The sequence below is a fragment of the Neovison vison genome, chromosome 11 (genome assembly GCF_020171115.1).
Source record: "Neovison vison isolate M4711 chromosome 11, ASM_NN_V1, whole genome shotgun sequence".
NCBI lineage: Eukaryota > Metazoa > Chordata > Mammalia > Carnivora > Mustelidae > Neogale > Neogale vison.
In genome coordinates this window covers 118,188,885-118,207,075 of record NC_058101.1, presented here as the reverse complement: position 1 = coordinate 118,207,075, position 18,191 = coordinate 118,188,885, and the positions used below count along the sequence as shown (strand labels likewise).

General features: G+C 37.8%; 1 protein-coding gene across 7 annotated transcripts in view; it reads right to left on the bottom strand.

The window, feature by feature from the left end:
• FAM13A (family with sequence similarity 13 member A) overlaps positions 1–18,191 on the bottom strand; it is a 362,418-nt gene that overhangs the window by 325,102 nt on the left and 19,125 nt on the right. For 4 of the 7 annotated variants that reach the window (XM_044224506.1, XM_044224508.1, XM_044224507.1 and 1 more), the window contains exon 1: positions 10,767–10,974. The exons of 2 other annotated variants lie outside the window; for them this stretch is intronic. In XM_044224506.1, coding sequence (XP_044080441.1) covers positions 10,767–10,871 — 105 coding nt within the window. In that variant the 5' untranslated portion in view covers positions 10,872–10,974. Of the gene's footprint in view, positions 1–10,766; positions 10,975–18,191 lie in introns of those variants that run through there. One more of the 7 variants, XM_044224512.1, reaches the window with a different exon arrangement.

The following is an 18,191-nucleotide window of genomic DNA, read 5'->3' as shown; positions in this document are numbered from 1 at the left end:
GGAATCTTATTATTTTCTCCTTGTTACTTACTTCTTGAAATTTATACCCTAGACATGTATCACTATTATAGCAAGAAAAATGAAAGGTAATTATAAAAAGTAAAATTTTCTACAAAGAATGAGGTCAAGACCTACTGCTAACTTCCAGTGATAGACACACTTCCAACACAAATACAAAGCTGGACAAAATTATAAAAACCATCATTTCAGGGATCTAGAAACTAACCAAAGCCAAAATAAATAAATAAATAAATAAAAATAAATACAAAAACAACAACAACAACAAAAAAATTGGGAGACACCTATTCGTGAAAAAATGATTAAGTTTAGTGAAGAGTAATGGGAGCTTGTGGCACGCTTGCCTGGGCCTACTCCAAACCCTTCCTACACCCCTAGTGGGATTGGCACAACAGTAATGAAACCAGCAGTTTTGGTTCTGGCTGAATTAATCTGAAAGACAGGACAAAACCTCCACTCCTCGTGGGTCATGTATCTGAGAAAGGACTTGTATCATAATATACAAAAAGAATTCTTAAAATGCAGTAAGAACCAACAACCCAATTTTTTTAAAAAAAAAGGACATAAGATATGGACAGATATTTAACCAAAAAAGATATATGAACGGGAAAATTTTTATGAAAAATGTCCCACATTATTAGTCATTAAATAACAGTACAAATTCACTAGAATTGTTATAATAATAGAAGAGTAACAATATCTTATGCTGACAAGGGTGTGTAGAAACTGGGATTCTCATACTGATGACCAGCATGTAAAATGGTGCAGTCATTTTGGAAAATATTTGGCATTTTCTTAAAATATTAAACATAGAGACGCCTGGGTGGCCCACTCATTAAGTGGCTGCCTTCGGCTCAGGTCATGATCCCAGCATCCTGGGATCAAGCCCCACATTTGGCTCCCTGCTCAGCAGGAAGCCTGCTTCTTCCTCTGCCCTCCCCCTGCCTGCGTTCCCTCTTTTGTTGTGTCTCTCTCTGTCAAATAAATAAATTAAAACCCTTTAAAAAAACATTAAACATAAATTTAGTATATCATCCAGCAATTTCACTCATGGGTACTATCCTAACACAGCATTATTCATAACAGTAGGAAATAGCCCAAATGTGACATATCAGATAAAGGGCTAGTATCTAAGATCTATAAAGAACTTATCAAACTTAATACACCCCAAACAAATAATCCCATCAAGAAATGGACAGAAGACATAAACAAACATTTCTCCAAAGAGGACATGCAAATGGCCAACAGACACATGAAAAAATGTTTCATATCACTTGACATCAGGGAAATACAAATCAAAACCATAATGAGATACCAACTCACACCAGTCAGAATGGTTAAAATTAACAAGAGAGGAAACAACAAATGTTGATGAGGATATGGAGAAAGGGGAACCCACTTACACTATTGGTGGGAATGCAAGCTGGTACAGCCACTCTAGAAAACAGCATGGCGTTTCCTCAAGAAGTTAAAAATTAAGCTACCTCTGACCCAGCAATTGCACTACTAGGTATTTAGCCCAAAGATACAAATGTAGTGATCCAAAGAGGTACCTGCACCCCAATGTTTATAGCAGCAATGTCCACAATAGCCAAACTATGGAAAGAGCCCAGCTGTCCATCGACAGATAAATGGATAAAGAAGATACGGTATAGATACAATGGGATATTACTCAGCCATCAGAAGGATGAATACTTACCATTTATATCAATGTGGATGGAACCGGAGAGTATTATGCTGAGCAAAATAAGTCAATCAACAATTATCGTATGGTTTCACTCATATGTGGAATATGACAAACAGTGCAGAGGATCATAGGGAAAGGGAGGAAAAACTGAATGGGAAGTCATTAGAGAGGGAGAAAAACCATGAGAGACTTGTAAGTGTAGGAAACAAACTGAGGGTTGCTGGAGGAGAGGTGGGGGGGATGGGGTAACTGGGTGATGGGCATTAAGGAGGGCATGTGGTACGAAGAGCACTCGGTGTTATACACAACTGATAAATTACTGAATGCTACATCTGAAACTAATGATGTAACTAATGACATGTTGGCTAATTGAATTTAAACTAACAAAGGGGGGAAAAGGAAATAGTTCAAATGTCTATCAACTAACAAATGAATAAGCAAAATGTGATATATAATAGAATGCAGTAAGAGCAATAATAGCAATTAAAAAGGAATGAAATATTGATGCATGCTACAACATGGATGAGAATCAAGAATATTAGGCTAAGTGAAATAAGCCAGTCACTGAAGAACATATACTGTATGATTCCATTGATATCAACTGTGAGGAAAGGTACATGTACAGAAACATTCAGTTAACATTTAGGAAATAGTAAATTAGTGGCTGTCTGAGGTTTTGGAGGTGGGAGAAAGATTATAGGAATGGAACTAATCGTAAATGGGCACATGGGATCTTACTGAGGGGACAGAATGTTCTCAAACAAGATGGTGGACAATCATCTAATTTTCCACATAAAGGAAGCCCTAACTGAAGGAAGTATGGGGGTAAAAAGACCAATGTGTGCTAAATTTCTGACAGTCTGACAAACTGACTGAGAGCTACAAATTTTGGGAAGTACACACTGACTCAGAGAATCCTAGAACACTGCAAGGACATCTCACCTATAACTCTAATTCCATAACTTGCCTATGACAAGTTCACCCACTATTACTTAGCCACCTCTTTCTTACTTGTTGTGATGGAGTGCCAACCATCTCAAGAGACAATCAGCTCAATTTTTAGATACACGAATCTTTAGCCACTTCTTTCTTCTCGGTAAGACTGTCACATTACATTCTACCCAGCTCTAAGTCTGCCTTCGGAAATGTGCAGGGAAAGTCTGTATCCTTTTATGTACTAGACAATTTCAAGTAATTTATATATTTCAGAAATGTATTTGAAAAAGTATTATAGACATTCAAATATAATATTCAGTGCCTTCATTATAAAATAATCATTATTTTTTCTAGACAGAACTACCAATCCATCTTTGAGTATCTTTTATTTTTAGTAATTTAAATATATGCTTTTCAAAAAAAAAAAAAACCTCAAACATGAGAGTTTAAACTGAGAAGACTCCCTATCCCAGTTCCAATTACTGTGTTTCCTTGCAGATATTTTCTAAGCATAACTAAGCATACCTCTATATGTATAATATTTTTTAAAAGGCAACTATAGGGGCGCCTGGGTGGCTCAGTTGTTAAGTGTCTGCCTTTGGCTCAGGTCATTATCCCAGGGTCCTGGGATCGAGCCCTACATTGGGCTCCCTGCTCAGGAGGAAGCCTGCTTTCGCTCTCCCACTCCCCCTGCTTGTGTTCCTGCTCTACCTGTCAAATAAATCAAATCTTTAAAAAAAAAAAAAAAGGCAACTGTAACTATATTATTGTGTATTCATGCACCCTCTTTTTGCTACTTGATCAATTCTGGAGGTCCTTCCATATTGGCAGATACAGCTGATTAGTATTACATTATCTAGAGATACTATAATTGATTTTAACTGATCTGATTTACTAATATTTACTAACTTGTAGTTCTTGCTATTACAAGTATTTTAGCAAGGAACATTCTTGAAAGCATTTTTACATAATTGTACAAGCACCTGTAAGATAAATTGCTAGAGGTGAGATTGCTAGATCAACAGGTATACAAAGTATACATTTTGACACATACTGCCACATTGCCCTACAAAGATGCTCCACTGGTTTACAGCTTGATCGAAAGCATGTAAGATTCTTCTGACATCCCTGGATAATATAAACACTTTAAAGTTTGCTTATATTTAACTATGAATGAGACTGAACAATTTTCTTATGTCTATTAGTACTTGTATTATTTGTGAACCTCCTACTCATAAGCTTTGGTTCATTTACTAATGGCTAGTTTTCTTTTTCTTACTGATTTGTACAAATTTTTCTATATTAAAAAGACTAATTTTTGTAATCATGTATGTTGTAAATATCTTTATTAGTTTTCTTTTGGAATTGTGTTTATGCAATTTGGGATTGTACAGACATTTTAGTTATCTGTCAGAAAAATTCACCAGTCTTTTTCATTAGGGTTTCTCATTTGGTTCTCCTTTACAAAGACATTCCTTGATCCCAAATTATTGTTTTATGGTTTCACTTTGGTATTTATATTTTTATTCTGTTTGTAGTTTAAAGAGTAAAGAAGAAATCCAGCAATTACTTTTCTCCAAGTAGCCAGCCAGTATTATTAAATGGTTTTAATTTCTGTTAATATCCAATATGGTAGACCCTCCAACCTTAACAGTCTTGAAGTAGCTGTTAATAATCTGAAATTGTACAATCCTTTCCCATAAACCAAGCACTGTGAATGATAAATCTTTTTAAAATCTCCAATCTACCTGCTAGTTACACAAACTTAAATATTTAGTTATATAACTTAAATAAACTTAATTATGCTATTACTTGCTATAGTACCTCTTTATAAACCAGTGGAAATTCACGGTTACAGGTAAAAACTCAAGCCGGCTTTCTTACAGTTGCTAGTTCAGAAACTATTGGACACAAGCTTCTTATCTTTAGAATTTCATTTGCCCAAATCCGCTTTAAGATTTTAGATCAGAATTAATGTAATTTATTATCTTAGCATGTCTCCTTTGCCCAATTACCCCATTCTTTCACTATGTTTATATGCTACTTCACGCTCCTCTGCATTATTCACCACTGTCACTGAAGCTTCTGTATAATCTTCTGCAGATGGACATTAAACCAATACACACAACCAACTGTGCTTCAAAGAACCTGACCCCGAAATAAGCAACCTAGATACTTTCGGAATTTACCGATTCTCAGACACTAAACTTGACTATGATTTTGTTTGATTTTTGAATTCTATATGGCAGAGATGAAAATACTTCCTGCAATACAATTCAGATTTGCATAGGAAAATTTACATGCCTTTGTTTGCTTACTGGTAATCTTGTCGTCCTATAATACCTCATTGGTTTATTGTAGAAAAAAGCAAAACTAAAAGTTTAATCCTGTTTAAAATTTGGTCTAAATTCAATAATATCAACAGTCCCTTCAGATCACAGAATTCTTTTTATTGTAAAGAAGTAAAATCCACCCATAATGACAGTAGTACAGAAACCACCTTAAGACAATAAAATAGGCTGCCACATAATAAAGTTAATGTTCTTATGAAGTTTTCAATGTATTTTTACAGTACATTATTTGATTCTCATAATAATTCAATTTAGGCTATTATCCTTCTTTAATAGGTAAGAAAAGAGAGAGGTTGAGGATCTTGCTCAGGGTCAAACAACCAGTAAGTGGCTGAGCCAAGATTCAAAGCCATGTGTCCTGCCTTCTAACCCTGCTTCATTCCAGTTCACGACAAGCTTCCTCAGACCATCGCACAGCAAGCCGTTACATGATGAAGTATCTCAGTTAAGATGTTTTGACTGCAAGTAATTGAAATTCTAGTTCAAACTGGCTAAAATAATAAGGACATTTATTATGCCATTATACTAATACAAAGGAGTTCAGGGGAAGGAAAGATTCTGAGCTGGTAGATTCAGTGGCTCATGAATGTCACCACTGTTCTGCCGTTCACTGATGTATTAAGTTATCCTAAAGCTGCCTTCCCTCTTGATCCATAGATAAGATATTTGTCAGCAGCACCTGGGGTGTCTGATTTCTTGTTTACATTCAGTAGGGGAATTAGAGACTGATGGCTTTATCCCAATCATGGAGCATACATTTCCCTCTGATTTAAACAATTTAGGTTATGGGCCAGAGATAGTGTTTATAAATATTCCACGAGATATTTCTCTACATTTCCAAACCACCTTTGCTTACACGACCATATATGACTAGTTCAAAGCAATGAACTTTGAGAAGAGAAACGAATCACTTCCAGAATGAGGCAGGTAAAAGCATGCATGCCTCCTCCATCTCCTTTCTTCCCTGATATAAACCAAGGGATACGTGGTCACATGCTGAAATAGCAATTGTTTCACAGAATGGAGGCAGCCTGGATACTAGAGTCACTGGACGAGCACAGAGTCTGTCAACCTGCATCAGATTTTGAGTAATCTACAAATTCATCTGTTTCCCTGAGCTACTGAGATATCTTTCAGGATTTTCCTGTTGGGACACTCGGTGTTAATTACCCTGATTAAAGCAGATTACATGCAGGGAAGGCTATGCCCCGACCAGCCTACACATCATCTCAGATGGAATGATGTGCAGAGTTACACTTGCATTGACTGCATGCAGCTTGATAGTAAGAAAATTAATGTGCTGTTCAGTTGGGAGACTCAAAAGTACAAAATACTTACAATTATGTTGCTCATTCCCATAAATGGAAAACTGTGCTATTATCACAAAAGCACCATCAAAGACAGAATCCCTTTGCAGACATGCCTTTAGCTTTTGGAAGGTCTTCAAAAGATCCATTTAAAAATAAAATATGCTAGGGGTGCCTGAGTGACTCAGTCGGTTAAGCAGTTGGCTCAGGTCATGATCCCAGGGTCATGAATCGAGTGGGCATTGTGCTCCATGCTCAGCGGGGAGCCTGCTTGTGCTCCCAAGCACATGCTTTTTGTCTCGGTCAAATAAATAAAATCTTTAAAAAAAATAAAATAAAATACATTTAATTTCATGTAAAATACATTTAATTAATGCTAATTCATGCATTAGCACAGAAAAGAGAGGTGAAACTGCAAAACCTAACATTTATTGAACTATTACATCCTAGCCCTGAGCAATAGGTAAGAGATATAAGTAAGATATGACACCTTGTGTCCAAACTTTACTGTCTGCTAGTGAGACTATTAATATAGGTCCAGGAAGATGAACAAAATGGTGAAAGCTCTTTAAAATAAACTATCAAGAAAGCATACTGCTTAGTAATATCTAAGGTCAGAGTAAAGTGATAACAGAACCAAGATCGAAGCTCAGGTCTGCCTAGCTCCAAAGCCCATATTCTTTCTAAAACTCTAAACAAACAAAACAAAGACAAGGAAACACAAGAGGTGGGGAAAAAAGTGAAGAAACTCATCGCGGCATTTAAGAAACCTAAACGTAGTCTGTGTGGGATGAATTTGGAACTAAACGTCAAAGTAGAAACAACAAAGATGACCATGATGGGTTTGGAACTTGAACTTGAATAATACAACAAACAAATATTAGGTAAGAAAATTCAGTTTGGCTAAATAGAGAACAAAGAGAAACTATCAATGAGGAGAAGTATAACTAAGTATTAACAATAAGTAAGGAGATAGCATGGTAGACAGTCAACATAGATAATTAAATTGAGAAGAACTAACTTAGGCATCTAACATTTATGAAACACCAAATATTCATGTCTTAAATCAGTTACCCATTGATTACACCCATGCCGGCCCCATGTACAGTCTGCCTGAGATATGCGATAAAAATCCATAGTTGTTCAGGAGTATATTAGCAAGTTACAGCTATAACTGGGCACACTTGCCTCTGATGATAAAGCAAGCAAGTTCCCGATCTGCTGGGGACCTTGCTCCCATTCAGTACTGGTCTTTGTAAAATCTGTTGTGGTCAGGAAAGACTGACGTGGTGGAGAAGATGAAAGACAGGATAGATGAATATTATGTAACACAGGACTCAGAATATGCACCTTTCATCCCACTGAAACCCTTTCTACATAGGTAAGCCTAGCTGGTCTTTCCCCTCCTGCTTTGTGCTACATTTTAAAGTGACTCAATAAATCTGTGACCAGAATATCTTAATATGCTTTGTGAGCCTTTCTGTACCAAGACATAGCTCCTGCCTGCATGATGGGATAGATGTAAGGTAGCTGAGGACACTGGGTGTTGAGGCTACAGGAGTGGAGGGGCTCAAGTTAGGGACAAAGGCTAAGGATATCCTTGGAATTATTCCCAGCACCAACAAAAGTTGGAGGTGTCAGGAGGAGTGGACTGCAGGGCCCTGATGATACCAACAGAACTTGTCCATCAATTCGCCAAAGGTTTGATACCTGAACTCACCACAGACAAAATATCCAGACTGTAAGAATCAACAGGCATGTACTGTAGGCCCCTCTTTCTCCAGCCATTAGAATATGCCAGCTCCCACTCTCAACCCACCAAAACACGCAGAAGCCACGTTAGACAGAACAGCAGGAGGCGCAAGAGGTCTGGAAGACTCAAGACTTTCCTGAGAGCTTGAATCCTCTCACCAAAGTGACCTTTAAAACTAGAAGAGAGTAAGGCAATATTAACTGGCAGGCATGGTTTTCATTTCCCTGGGTGTGGTTTATTGAAGAAAAAATAGATGTTAATAGTGAAGAAGGTAAATATGAGTAGTAATACAAATAAAATTTTGAGCCCAGTGTGGTTTTACTAGCAGTACTAGTAATATGGAAGAGATAAAAGGAATGAGGAAGAAAAAGGTGGTTAGTCAAGGGACACAGAAATGGAGTGTCTTTGAAATAGTCTGTCCCATGTCAACATATAGATGCATGCGTGCACACACTACAAATATCTGACACTCTTTTTGTCTAAAGAACAACTATTTCTCGTGGTGAACACACACACACACACTAGACTATTACTCAGCTGTCAAAAAAATTAAAGCTTGACCTTTGCAACAACGTGGACAGAGTTAGAGCGTACTATACTAAATGAAATAAGTCAAGCAGAGAAAGACAAGTATGTTATTTCACTCATATGTGGAACATGAGAAATAGCACAGAGGATCATAAGGGAAGGGAGGGAAAAACAAGACAAAATCAGAGAGGGAGACAAACCATAAGAGACTCTTAACTCTAGGAAATAAATTGAGGGTTCCTGGAGGGGAGAGGGGTGGGGGATGAGGAAACTGGGTGATGGGCATTAAGGAGGGCATATGATGCAATGAGCACTGGGTGTTCTATGCAACTGATGAGTCACTGAACTCGACCCCTGAAACTGATAAGACACCATATGTTAATTAATTGAATTTAAATAAAATAAAATTCTTAAACAACAACAACAACAACAATAATTATCTTCAGTAGCAGGATACCTGAACAGTTGCTAACATAAATGTCTGGGTAAAGAAGTCCCAAACTAAAAACAAGTATACTAGCCCCTATGTTTTATTTGATTAATTCTCACTTTTCTGCCAGAAACATTAAAAAAAAATTTGTTCTCCAATAGCTGTGTTTTTCCAGAAACACTACACTAAATGCAAACAAACATTTGCTCCTAAAAACTGGGATAGAGCACAAAGGCTAACTAACCTAAAGTTGAAGAATGGGAAAGATCGAGAACAACTCTCGGTCTAGTGCTCCTCTACTACAGTGAATAATCTTTTAAATTGTATGATTTTTGTATCCACCTTAATGAAATTTTGTGTATACTCTGGATTAAAATAAGGAAAAACATAGAGTTTCCTACATGGGTCTGCCTGCATTTCAGTCAAGGTAGAGATCAATGCATGCAGGCCAAGAAATAAGGATTTCTTGCAGGCAAGAAATAAGGATCTAATCAGAGATGACTGCAAATCTCCTAACAAATAGGTCGCCCTGCTGCCTCACATGCCACACATTTCCAGTCCTGAAGTGGTTTATAAGACTGGGAAGATAACCACATAGACACCTGGATGCTCCAAGCCTCAGGACTGAAAGGACCAGAGACACCCAGACAAGGACACAGGATACCAAAAAGTTCCAGGCACAGAAGTGAGGGAGTTTTACCAAGAAAATTCAGTCTGTGGGACTGATATACAATCTGGTGATCATTTGGGGCATATGTGTAAAAATTGCCCAGATATTTCTATATAAATATTAGGATGCCATCCAAAGCTACAATAAATTGCAGCCATTTCTGAAACTTAAAGGAGGGGGAGGGAAGAGGTCGAACCTAATGTAATGATACAAAAGTGAGTGGCTAAGTTGATAATAAAGAATAAGATATTTCTCACGTAACTCATTTAGAGACAAATAACAATGCTCCCTTGGAATACAACACCAGCTTGAAATATAAGTATGCTAAATATACACGCATTTTCTACACACTGAAATAAAAATTTAAACCCCAGCATTCTGTGATATGTATGATTCACAATACCTGGCCACTGCAAAAGGTTACATATAAGCAGCAACAGAGCTTTTGAAATCCATTAATTCAGCCTTAGAAGTATACACATTTTCCCATGGATCTTACATCGGTGTTAGTTACTGATGCTTCTACATTGTAACGACCAGAAATTTTTACAGTCAGTTAAGGATTCACAAATGTGTACCAAACAAGCTCTTTCCCGGTCCCTTTCAGCAACCATGCTGAAACAGAAACTCTAGCATTACTAACTGAAAACAAAAATGTGACTAGAAAAAGGTCATACACAAACTCAGAAGGCACAAATTAATGGTTCGTTTAATTCTTTCTCCTGCTAGCCACTAGATTTTTCCAGTAACTGCCATTAAACATTCCTGTTTAACGCATTCGGAACAACAAAGTCTGAAACGCTGGAGAGTGCTAGACTTTTAAATCAAGCTGACTGAGCCGAGTAACTCCTGCAGGCAGGCGTCTCCCTTCATCTTTTTTGGAAAGGCAAGTAGACAAAAATGCTGAAAGCTGCCAAAACGCTGTTAAATTCCTATCTATTCAAATGGACATTAAGTAAGGAACCTTCCCCCACCTCCCAGAAAGTAAAGACAGAATCACGTAAACATCTCCTCAGAAGCAGGAGGGCAGCAGGCCTCTCCTCAGCCCCATGGGGTCCACAGAAGACAGGGGCAGGCTGTACTTACACAGATGGCGAGAGCCCCTGCCCCCATTCTCGCAGGAAGTGCCTGGTAGAAGTGATGAAGCCCAGTAGAGAGCATCAAAATGACAGCGGAATATGAAAATTCCATTCAGTAGAGAGGCTCTCATTTGAAAACCAGCTCCGGATCCGGAGGCCTCACGGCAAGCGAAGGGCAGCTCCTAACATTTTCGGAAGTGAGGTTTTGCTTCTCATTCGGCTGAACCCTCATGGCTGGCAGGACAGCCTGGAGTTGAAACCTGATCCAGAGCGTCTAGTATTGGCAAGCCCAGGATGTCATGTGACATGGGCCTTAAGTTGCTGACATCTTTTTCTTAAACCTGACTTGCCAGATACCACACAGGCTTTCTCTGTTCAGAAAACGCCAGTCACCTGGTGGCATTCTTTAACAGGATTTGGTGCAAAACGTGAAAATGCAAACTTGCTTCCTCCTGGCTTCTCCTAAGAAAACCTCACATAGTCACACTCAGGTTGCAATCTGCAGGCACATTCCTCACTTTTCTGAGGCACTTTTCACTTCCAGTGCCCCTTAGAAACCAGTGAAATTCTATCAAAATTTTCTTCCCCCACTTTTATTCTATCAGAATTGTTCTAAATGAAGATAATCATTTCATGTAGCTGCTACCACTTCTAATTACTTTTGAATTATCTTATTAACATAGAATGGTGATGAACATAAAACAACACGTTTCTAGACTTCCGCAATTCAACCTGTGTGATTTATAGTCTGAAAAATAAGCCTCTAGTTGACCTTTCAATAATGTCCTACTTCATATGCTGTGTCATTAAAAAATGGAACAGACTTCACAATTTCCAAATATCTGAACTGATAGATAAATTATCATTTTTATGTAAGCCAGAAGAAAACTATTTTTTAATCACCACTTTTTTAATCAAATCTTTTTTAGTGGCACATTTGAGAGAATGCTGGCTAACACTACATGAGGAGTTTCACTTTTCCCAATTCTAAAAAACTTAAATTGCCTCCAAAAATAAAACATAATAAAGTCATATCTTAAGGGGATGGGGTGGGAAGACAAAGGAAGTCTGGAATCAGTTCCCCATTTAATATTTCGCTTCAAATCTAGTATACTTTGTATATGTCTAGTCAACCAAGAGTACCACCCAGAGCAAAGCCAAGATAGAAAATTGTGATAAGCGGGACACCTGGGTGGCTCAGTGGGTTAAAGTCACTGCCTTCGGCTCAGGTCATGATCCCAGGGTCCTGGGATCGAGCCCTGCATCGGGCTCTCTGCTCAGTGGGGAGCCTGCTTTCTCCTCTCTCTCTGCCTGCCTCTCTGCCTACTTGTGATCTGTCAAATAAATAAATAAAAATCTTAAAAAAAAATAAAATAAAAGAAAGAAAAAGAAAGAAAATTGTGATAAGCAAGCTATAGGACATGACAAAGTTCATTTTACTTCTATGCATGCATATAGAACACTGTAAACATTACCTCTGCAAAGGCAGAACAACACAATCCCATACAATGGAATGGGAGTAGGGGAATGGACTTCTCCACTGAAAAATAAAACTTTTTTTCTATATTACCTAATCTAGAGTTTATCATTTCTATGTACTCACTAGAAAACTAGTCTAACTGCTAAAGAAAATTATAAAACTTTTTCTAATACATTAAAAATGTGTCTCCTTTTTATGTTTATATAAGTATTATCAGTCCTTGGTGAAAAATAAAAGCCTGAAGGTTAGGTCAACTAGAGGCTCATCACCCAACATTACCCAATCAACATTTATTACCTATGCTGGGTCAGGCACTCTGCTATAGAAAATACAATGATAAAAAAAGACCTAGTACCTTCTCTCATGGATCATCCAGTGGGAGGAGGGAGGAATGAAAATAAGTAAATAAAGGGTTTTTTTGTTGTTTTTTTATTTGACAGAGATCACAAGTAGGCAAGTAGAAATCTAGTTTTTTTTTCTTTCATAGTCTGTCTAGTTTTATTCCATTTCCATAATATTTGAATAACTATATCTTTATAATTTACTTAAATAGCTGATAAAGATAGCCCTCTCTCATCTTTTTCAAAATTCTATTGCTCCTTTCCAATTTTTCATGATGGATTTCAAAACCATTCAGTAATGTTAGATCATGTTAGAGTATCAAAATATTATATCTTGTATTATTATTATTTCTAACACATTTAAACATCTTATTTCTGTTTTAGATAATACTACACAAGGATGACAAAAAATCTAATTTTCATGAGTTCTAACATACTATTATAAGGTAAAATTAGTACCGTGACAAGTTTTTATCCTTATTCTTGGTAATGACTACATTTCACTGCAGAAAAAAAAAAACCCTAAATAGGCCATTTAACAAAAGGCACTAAAAGACATTCTTCACATCAAACAATGTTTCTCCATGAAATGTATCTGAAAATAGAATCTCAAATATTTGAGATGCAAGTGATAGTAGAGTCCAATTCCAAAAATTTATCTGAGCAGGCAAATATATATATATTCCTAAGTATTCATTTACAAGAGTCTTAAGATACATAAGCCACAAACAAAAGATTTGCTGATCTAAAATATGAGCTGTGTTTCCCCATCCCCCCAAAACGAGTAATTGTAGAAAGTACTTTTCAGAACAGTTTGCTCTGGTGGGCTAGTTCCATGACTACTCCCAGAAATGCAGAATACCAGGTCAGGACAAAGGATGTACTATTTTCAAGATCGTGGGCTCCCTGGAGGAAGAAGTCAAGGGGACTTCACAACTGACGGTCAAGCCCACAGAACGCTGTCATTCAAATGATCCTCTAACCTGGGGAAGGGTGATGAAGGAAGCTAAAAAAGGCCAGGTTATCCTGTAGCCTCCAAAAATCTGAAAATACTTCAAAGTCAAGCTCTCTGATGTTAACTGGCAGAGTTATCAGTTTTCAAAAGACAGGATCCCTTCAGCTGAAGTAGCACTAACAGTTGTCAGAAGAATAGCAGTAGTCAGCAGATATAGTACTGCAGGCCATTAAGCAAGAGACCAGCAAGTATCATGGGTTGTGGTGCTTGTGGCATTGACAGCATCACCCACCTGATGCCCACTGGAAATGGGACATTGGAGGCTTTTCACCCTGAACTCTGTCTATACTCCAGCTTTACTTCTATCTCAGCTATATCTCCAGTAGGATCCTAGCCCGGACCGTAATCAATGTCATCCAACCACATAGGAAATCAGAAGTCACTTAGTCAACAACTATTTATTATTGATGTACTCTCTCTTGACCAGAGAGGTTCAGATATTTTGGTTTTGATTCCTTAGCAGTATAAAACAAGAATACTTCTTCTAGGTCAGGAGTCAGCAAACTATAATCTATGAGCCTCATGTGGGCACCACAGGTCCAATCCAGCTACTGCAGACCATCTCCAGTGGCACCCATCTGTTTACATATGGATGGCTGCTTTGGTGCTACAGTAGCCAAGGTTAGGAAATGCAACAGAGACTGAAATGATGGCCCTCAAGGCCTAAAACATTTACCATCTGACTACTTACAGAAAAAGTCTGCTGACCCTTGCTCTGGGGTATTCTGTAACATTACTGGGCATGATCATCCTCATGGAGCCATAGAGAGAATATCCTATGGGCCTTGGCTCCTTGAAAAACAACAGGAAGTAGGTCTTTCTTGGGTTTATTAGTCTACTTTGTTATGACTGCTCCGTTACCTGACCTTGGGGCTATTTTTACCTTCTAATTATTTTCTGAAGGATTTTCCAAAAAGAGGTCCAATTCATAATCTGATGCTCATATTTCTTTTCTGAAATCTAGATGTATTCTCATCCCATTTAAGGGAAAAAAATTACCATCCTCCCAGGAAAAGATTGATTGTTTGGCAGCCATGGTAACAAATAGCCAACATAATTTATTTTAAACCTGTTCAATCAATCAGCAACTTGCCTCAGTAAACCAAGTGGTTTTGCAAGCCAACTGACCAGTAACAACCCAATCAAGAAAGGGCTCACTCTAGTAAGCAGGACTTCAAATGTCAACCAATCAGAAATTGTCGCATCGAGTAACCACTCTTCTTCCAATGATGTCACACTCCTGAAAACCCACCCATCCTAACTCCCCACTTTTCAAAAACCCTATGTAGTTATCATCAGTCTGCTCTGCTCAAAAAGACCAGCAGAGCTTTCCCCCACTATGATAGTCAATAAATTTACCTTTGTCTTTTTGTCAGGTACACAGTGTTGGTCTCCTCATTCTTTGACATGCCTCTAGCTTAGACATCCCAATTCCGGGGGTCATTATTTAAGCCCCACTGTTTGACCTGCATCTATTACTACCTCACTAACTTGCCTAATGCCCCTTTATCCAGCCCTACTTACGGCCCCACCTTAACTCTTGGCATGCCTCTTGGCTAAGGTTAGACTGCTGGATACCACTCCCTAACCTTCTTTGGAAGCCAAAGCAAGTCCACTTTGCCAGTGTCCACGGAAGGAGAGATTCAGACCCTGGGCTGTGAGAAGTGAGCAAGAGTGCTAATGGGAATGGGACGGTCCATTCCTCAGGCCTGGGAGACAAGACAAGAGCACTGTTTTCTTTTGAAAACAATTTATTTTTCCATTACATTTCCTAAAACTATATTTTTACTTCTAAACTTCAAAAGCACTTAATGTACAATGTGCATCTATTACCATTCTACTAATTATGGCTAAGACAAGATATAAAGAATGGTGTATTACTTGAGCTACAAAGTATATGGAGAAAAAAATTTTAGGACACAATTTGCAAATCTTGAGAAGGTATTCTGTTTGGCCATTTTATCTCCCTGCTTAATGATCTGAAATACCATGTACCTAGGTGGGAATTACCATTACTAGGAATAAAAATCAACACAAACACTTTAATACCCATTGTTCTTTACTCTGCCTGTTCCGCAGTTTATGATTACCTCATGGCCCCTGAAGGCACTTGAATCTTAATCCTTCAATTAGTAAATACAATACACAAAACTGTATAATCAAATTTGAAATGGATTTGATGACAGGAAAGAATGTGATGGAAGGAAGTGACTGGAACTGGAGCTTCAGGCACTAGGTGTTGAGGTGACTTCTACAGGTCATTGATGAGGATGGCAGGGGAAGGAGAGGGCATTCTAATGTGGGTCTATGTGGTGCACAAAAAGATATCAGCATGAAAAGTAAGGGACTTTAAACAGAAGAATAAGAAATCTCAGCAGAACCCCAAACAATAAGAACCTCCGTGGGTTCTTAAGTAGAAAATAGCTTGACAAAAGTAGTGCCCGGTTAATCAGAGGTCTGACTAAAATATACTAGAATAAAAAGGAAACTTCATATAAATAAATGGACCCTGTTAACAAATACCCAGCTGAGAGGGAAATATCTTGAATTTAAACACTGAAAGATAAATCACAAACTTTGTAGAAAGAACTTGTAAGACTGAGAATTGACTTTATATAAGAGGCAAAAGAGGTGTCATGTAGTCAAGAAAAGCACGAAGGAGGATTCTAATGTTTGATTTCCAGGACAATGAAATACTGCCTAATACATAGGGTATCTTAAACTCTAGTCTGCCTGGCAAAGTTCCAATTTATGGTTGCTGATTCAGTAGCAATTATTAGTAGCATCCCCTTTCAGTGTTTTTGGAAAAGCTGAGGATAAGGGAGGTAACAGCAAAGGGCGAGACCAGGGCATTAGAAGGACTCCCTCCTACCAGGATCCTAAGAAGACAGTAATCAAGACTTCCATTTTTATATGTGGAATCTTAAAATACAGAAAGAAGAAAAGAATGTCAGTCATGTAAAGAATAATATCATAGAGTCTAATTAGAGTCCTAGAAGGAGATTAGAGTGAGAATGGACTAAAAAAAATGTTTTTGAAACTAAGCTGAAAATTTTCAATTGATAACAAACATTAACCCTCAGCTCTACAAACATTTAGAAGGATAAAGAAAACCACACATATTTTTGACAGTGCTAACCACGAGAGTTAAAGGAAAAAAACCTTAAAAGTAAATCAGAGAAAGATATTTTACCTTTGATGGAACAAGAGGAATGACAACTTCTTTCTCATAGGAAATACTGGAGACCATAAAATAATGGACTGACATATATGAATTATTTTTGAAGGGGGTGGGAGAAGGCAAAGAAACTCTTACAAAACTAAAATGACATATCCCCAGAGAAAATATTCTTCAAAAAAAATGAAGGTGAAATAAAAACATTTTGAGATAGATGAAAGCTGAGTGAATTTGTCATCAGTCAATTCACACTGTGAGAAATGCTAAAAGGCATTTTTGGGTGAAGGGAAGGGATACCAGATGGAAAAGCTGGATCTACTAAGAGGAATCAGAAATGCTGTAAGTGGTAAATATGTGGAGGCAGGTTTGATTTTGAGCAGACGCTGTGGGTGTCTTATGTGATTTGCTGTGATTCTGTGGGACACTGGCAATCAGGGACAGCTCAAAGATGGTTCTTGGGTGCCATGAAGAGATGCTGGGCAGCCTCGTCTTCAAGCTTAAAGCATCTCCTAAAGAAGCTATATGAGATTGTGGGAGCTGAAACCATGAACTTCCAGTCCTCATCACTTAAGATTTCCTTGGGGGATGAAGGCATGGTCAGTGATCCTTGGATTTTGTATTGTTCTCTCATCTGAGGTTCAAGTTTTCACTCATTCATATCAACCCTATAAAGAAGAAAAGGCCAAGTGTACAATTTACCAAGCTGCCTGAAATGTAAAATTCTTCAAATTTAACTACCTTGGAGAAAGTAGGATAGATATCCTAGAATCATCCTTAAGAGATAACAGTCTTCATGAGGAGTGATCAAGAATGGCAAGAAGGGAGGCAATGGGTAAAAAGCTAAATGGATCCAATTCTGTACTTGAGGGTAAAATACATTTTAGAGAAAAAGAACTAGCAGAATAAAAAATCTAAATATTCAGAGCTAGATGAATTGAACTTCAACTTTACAAAAAGGACAATGCCACGAGAACACTAATCAAAGTCCATGATATCCCTAGAGACTTTTCTAAGTATCACTCCCAACAGATGGCATTTGGATATGATCCTTCACTAAAAAGTCTCTCTCTTCATTGCAAAGATCTTTTCACTGCTGGCCCTGTGCATTTTCACCTTGGCAACAAGGCTTCATTCCTCTACCTCTAACTCCAACACAAGGTCCTATGGGCCAGTTTATGAGATGTGGACCTGAGAAGGCCTATGCTGACCATCTCAAAATATTCCACCAGGAGATATTCTGGACCACCACATCCTATAATAAGGGAAGCTTTACAGAAATATCCATTTTAGGTTTTATAAGTAAGTTTTATAAGTTTTATTTGAAGATCTTAAAAAATGGTTTAAAAGAATCACTGTCTCAGTTTAGAATATTTATTATATAGTTACCCTACTAACAGAAGGAACTGATTAGCCGGGCA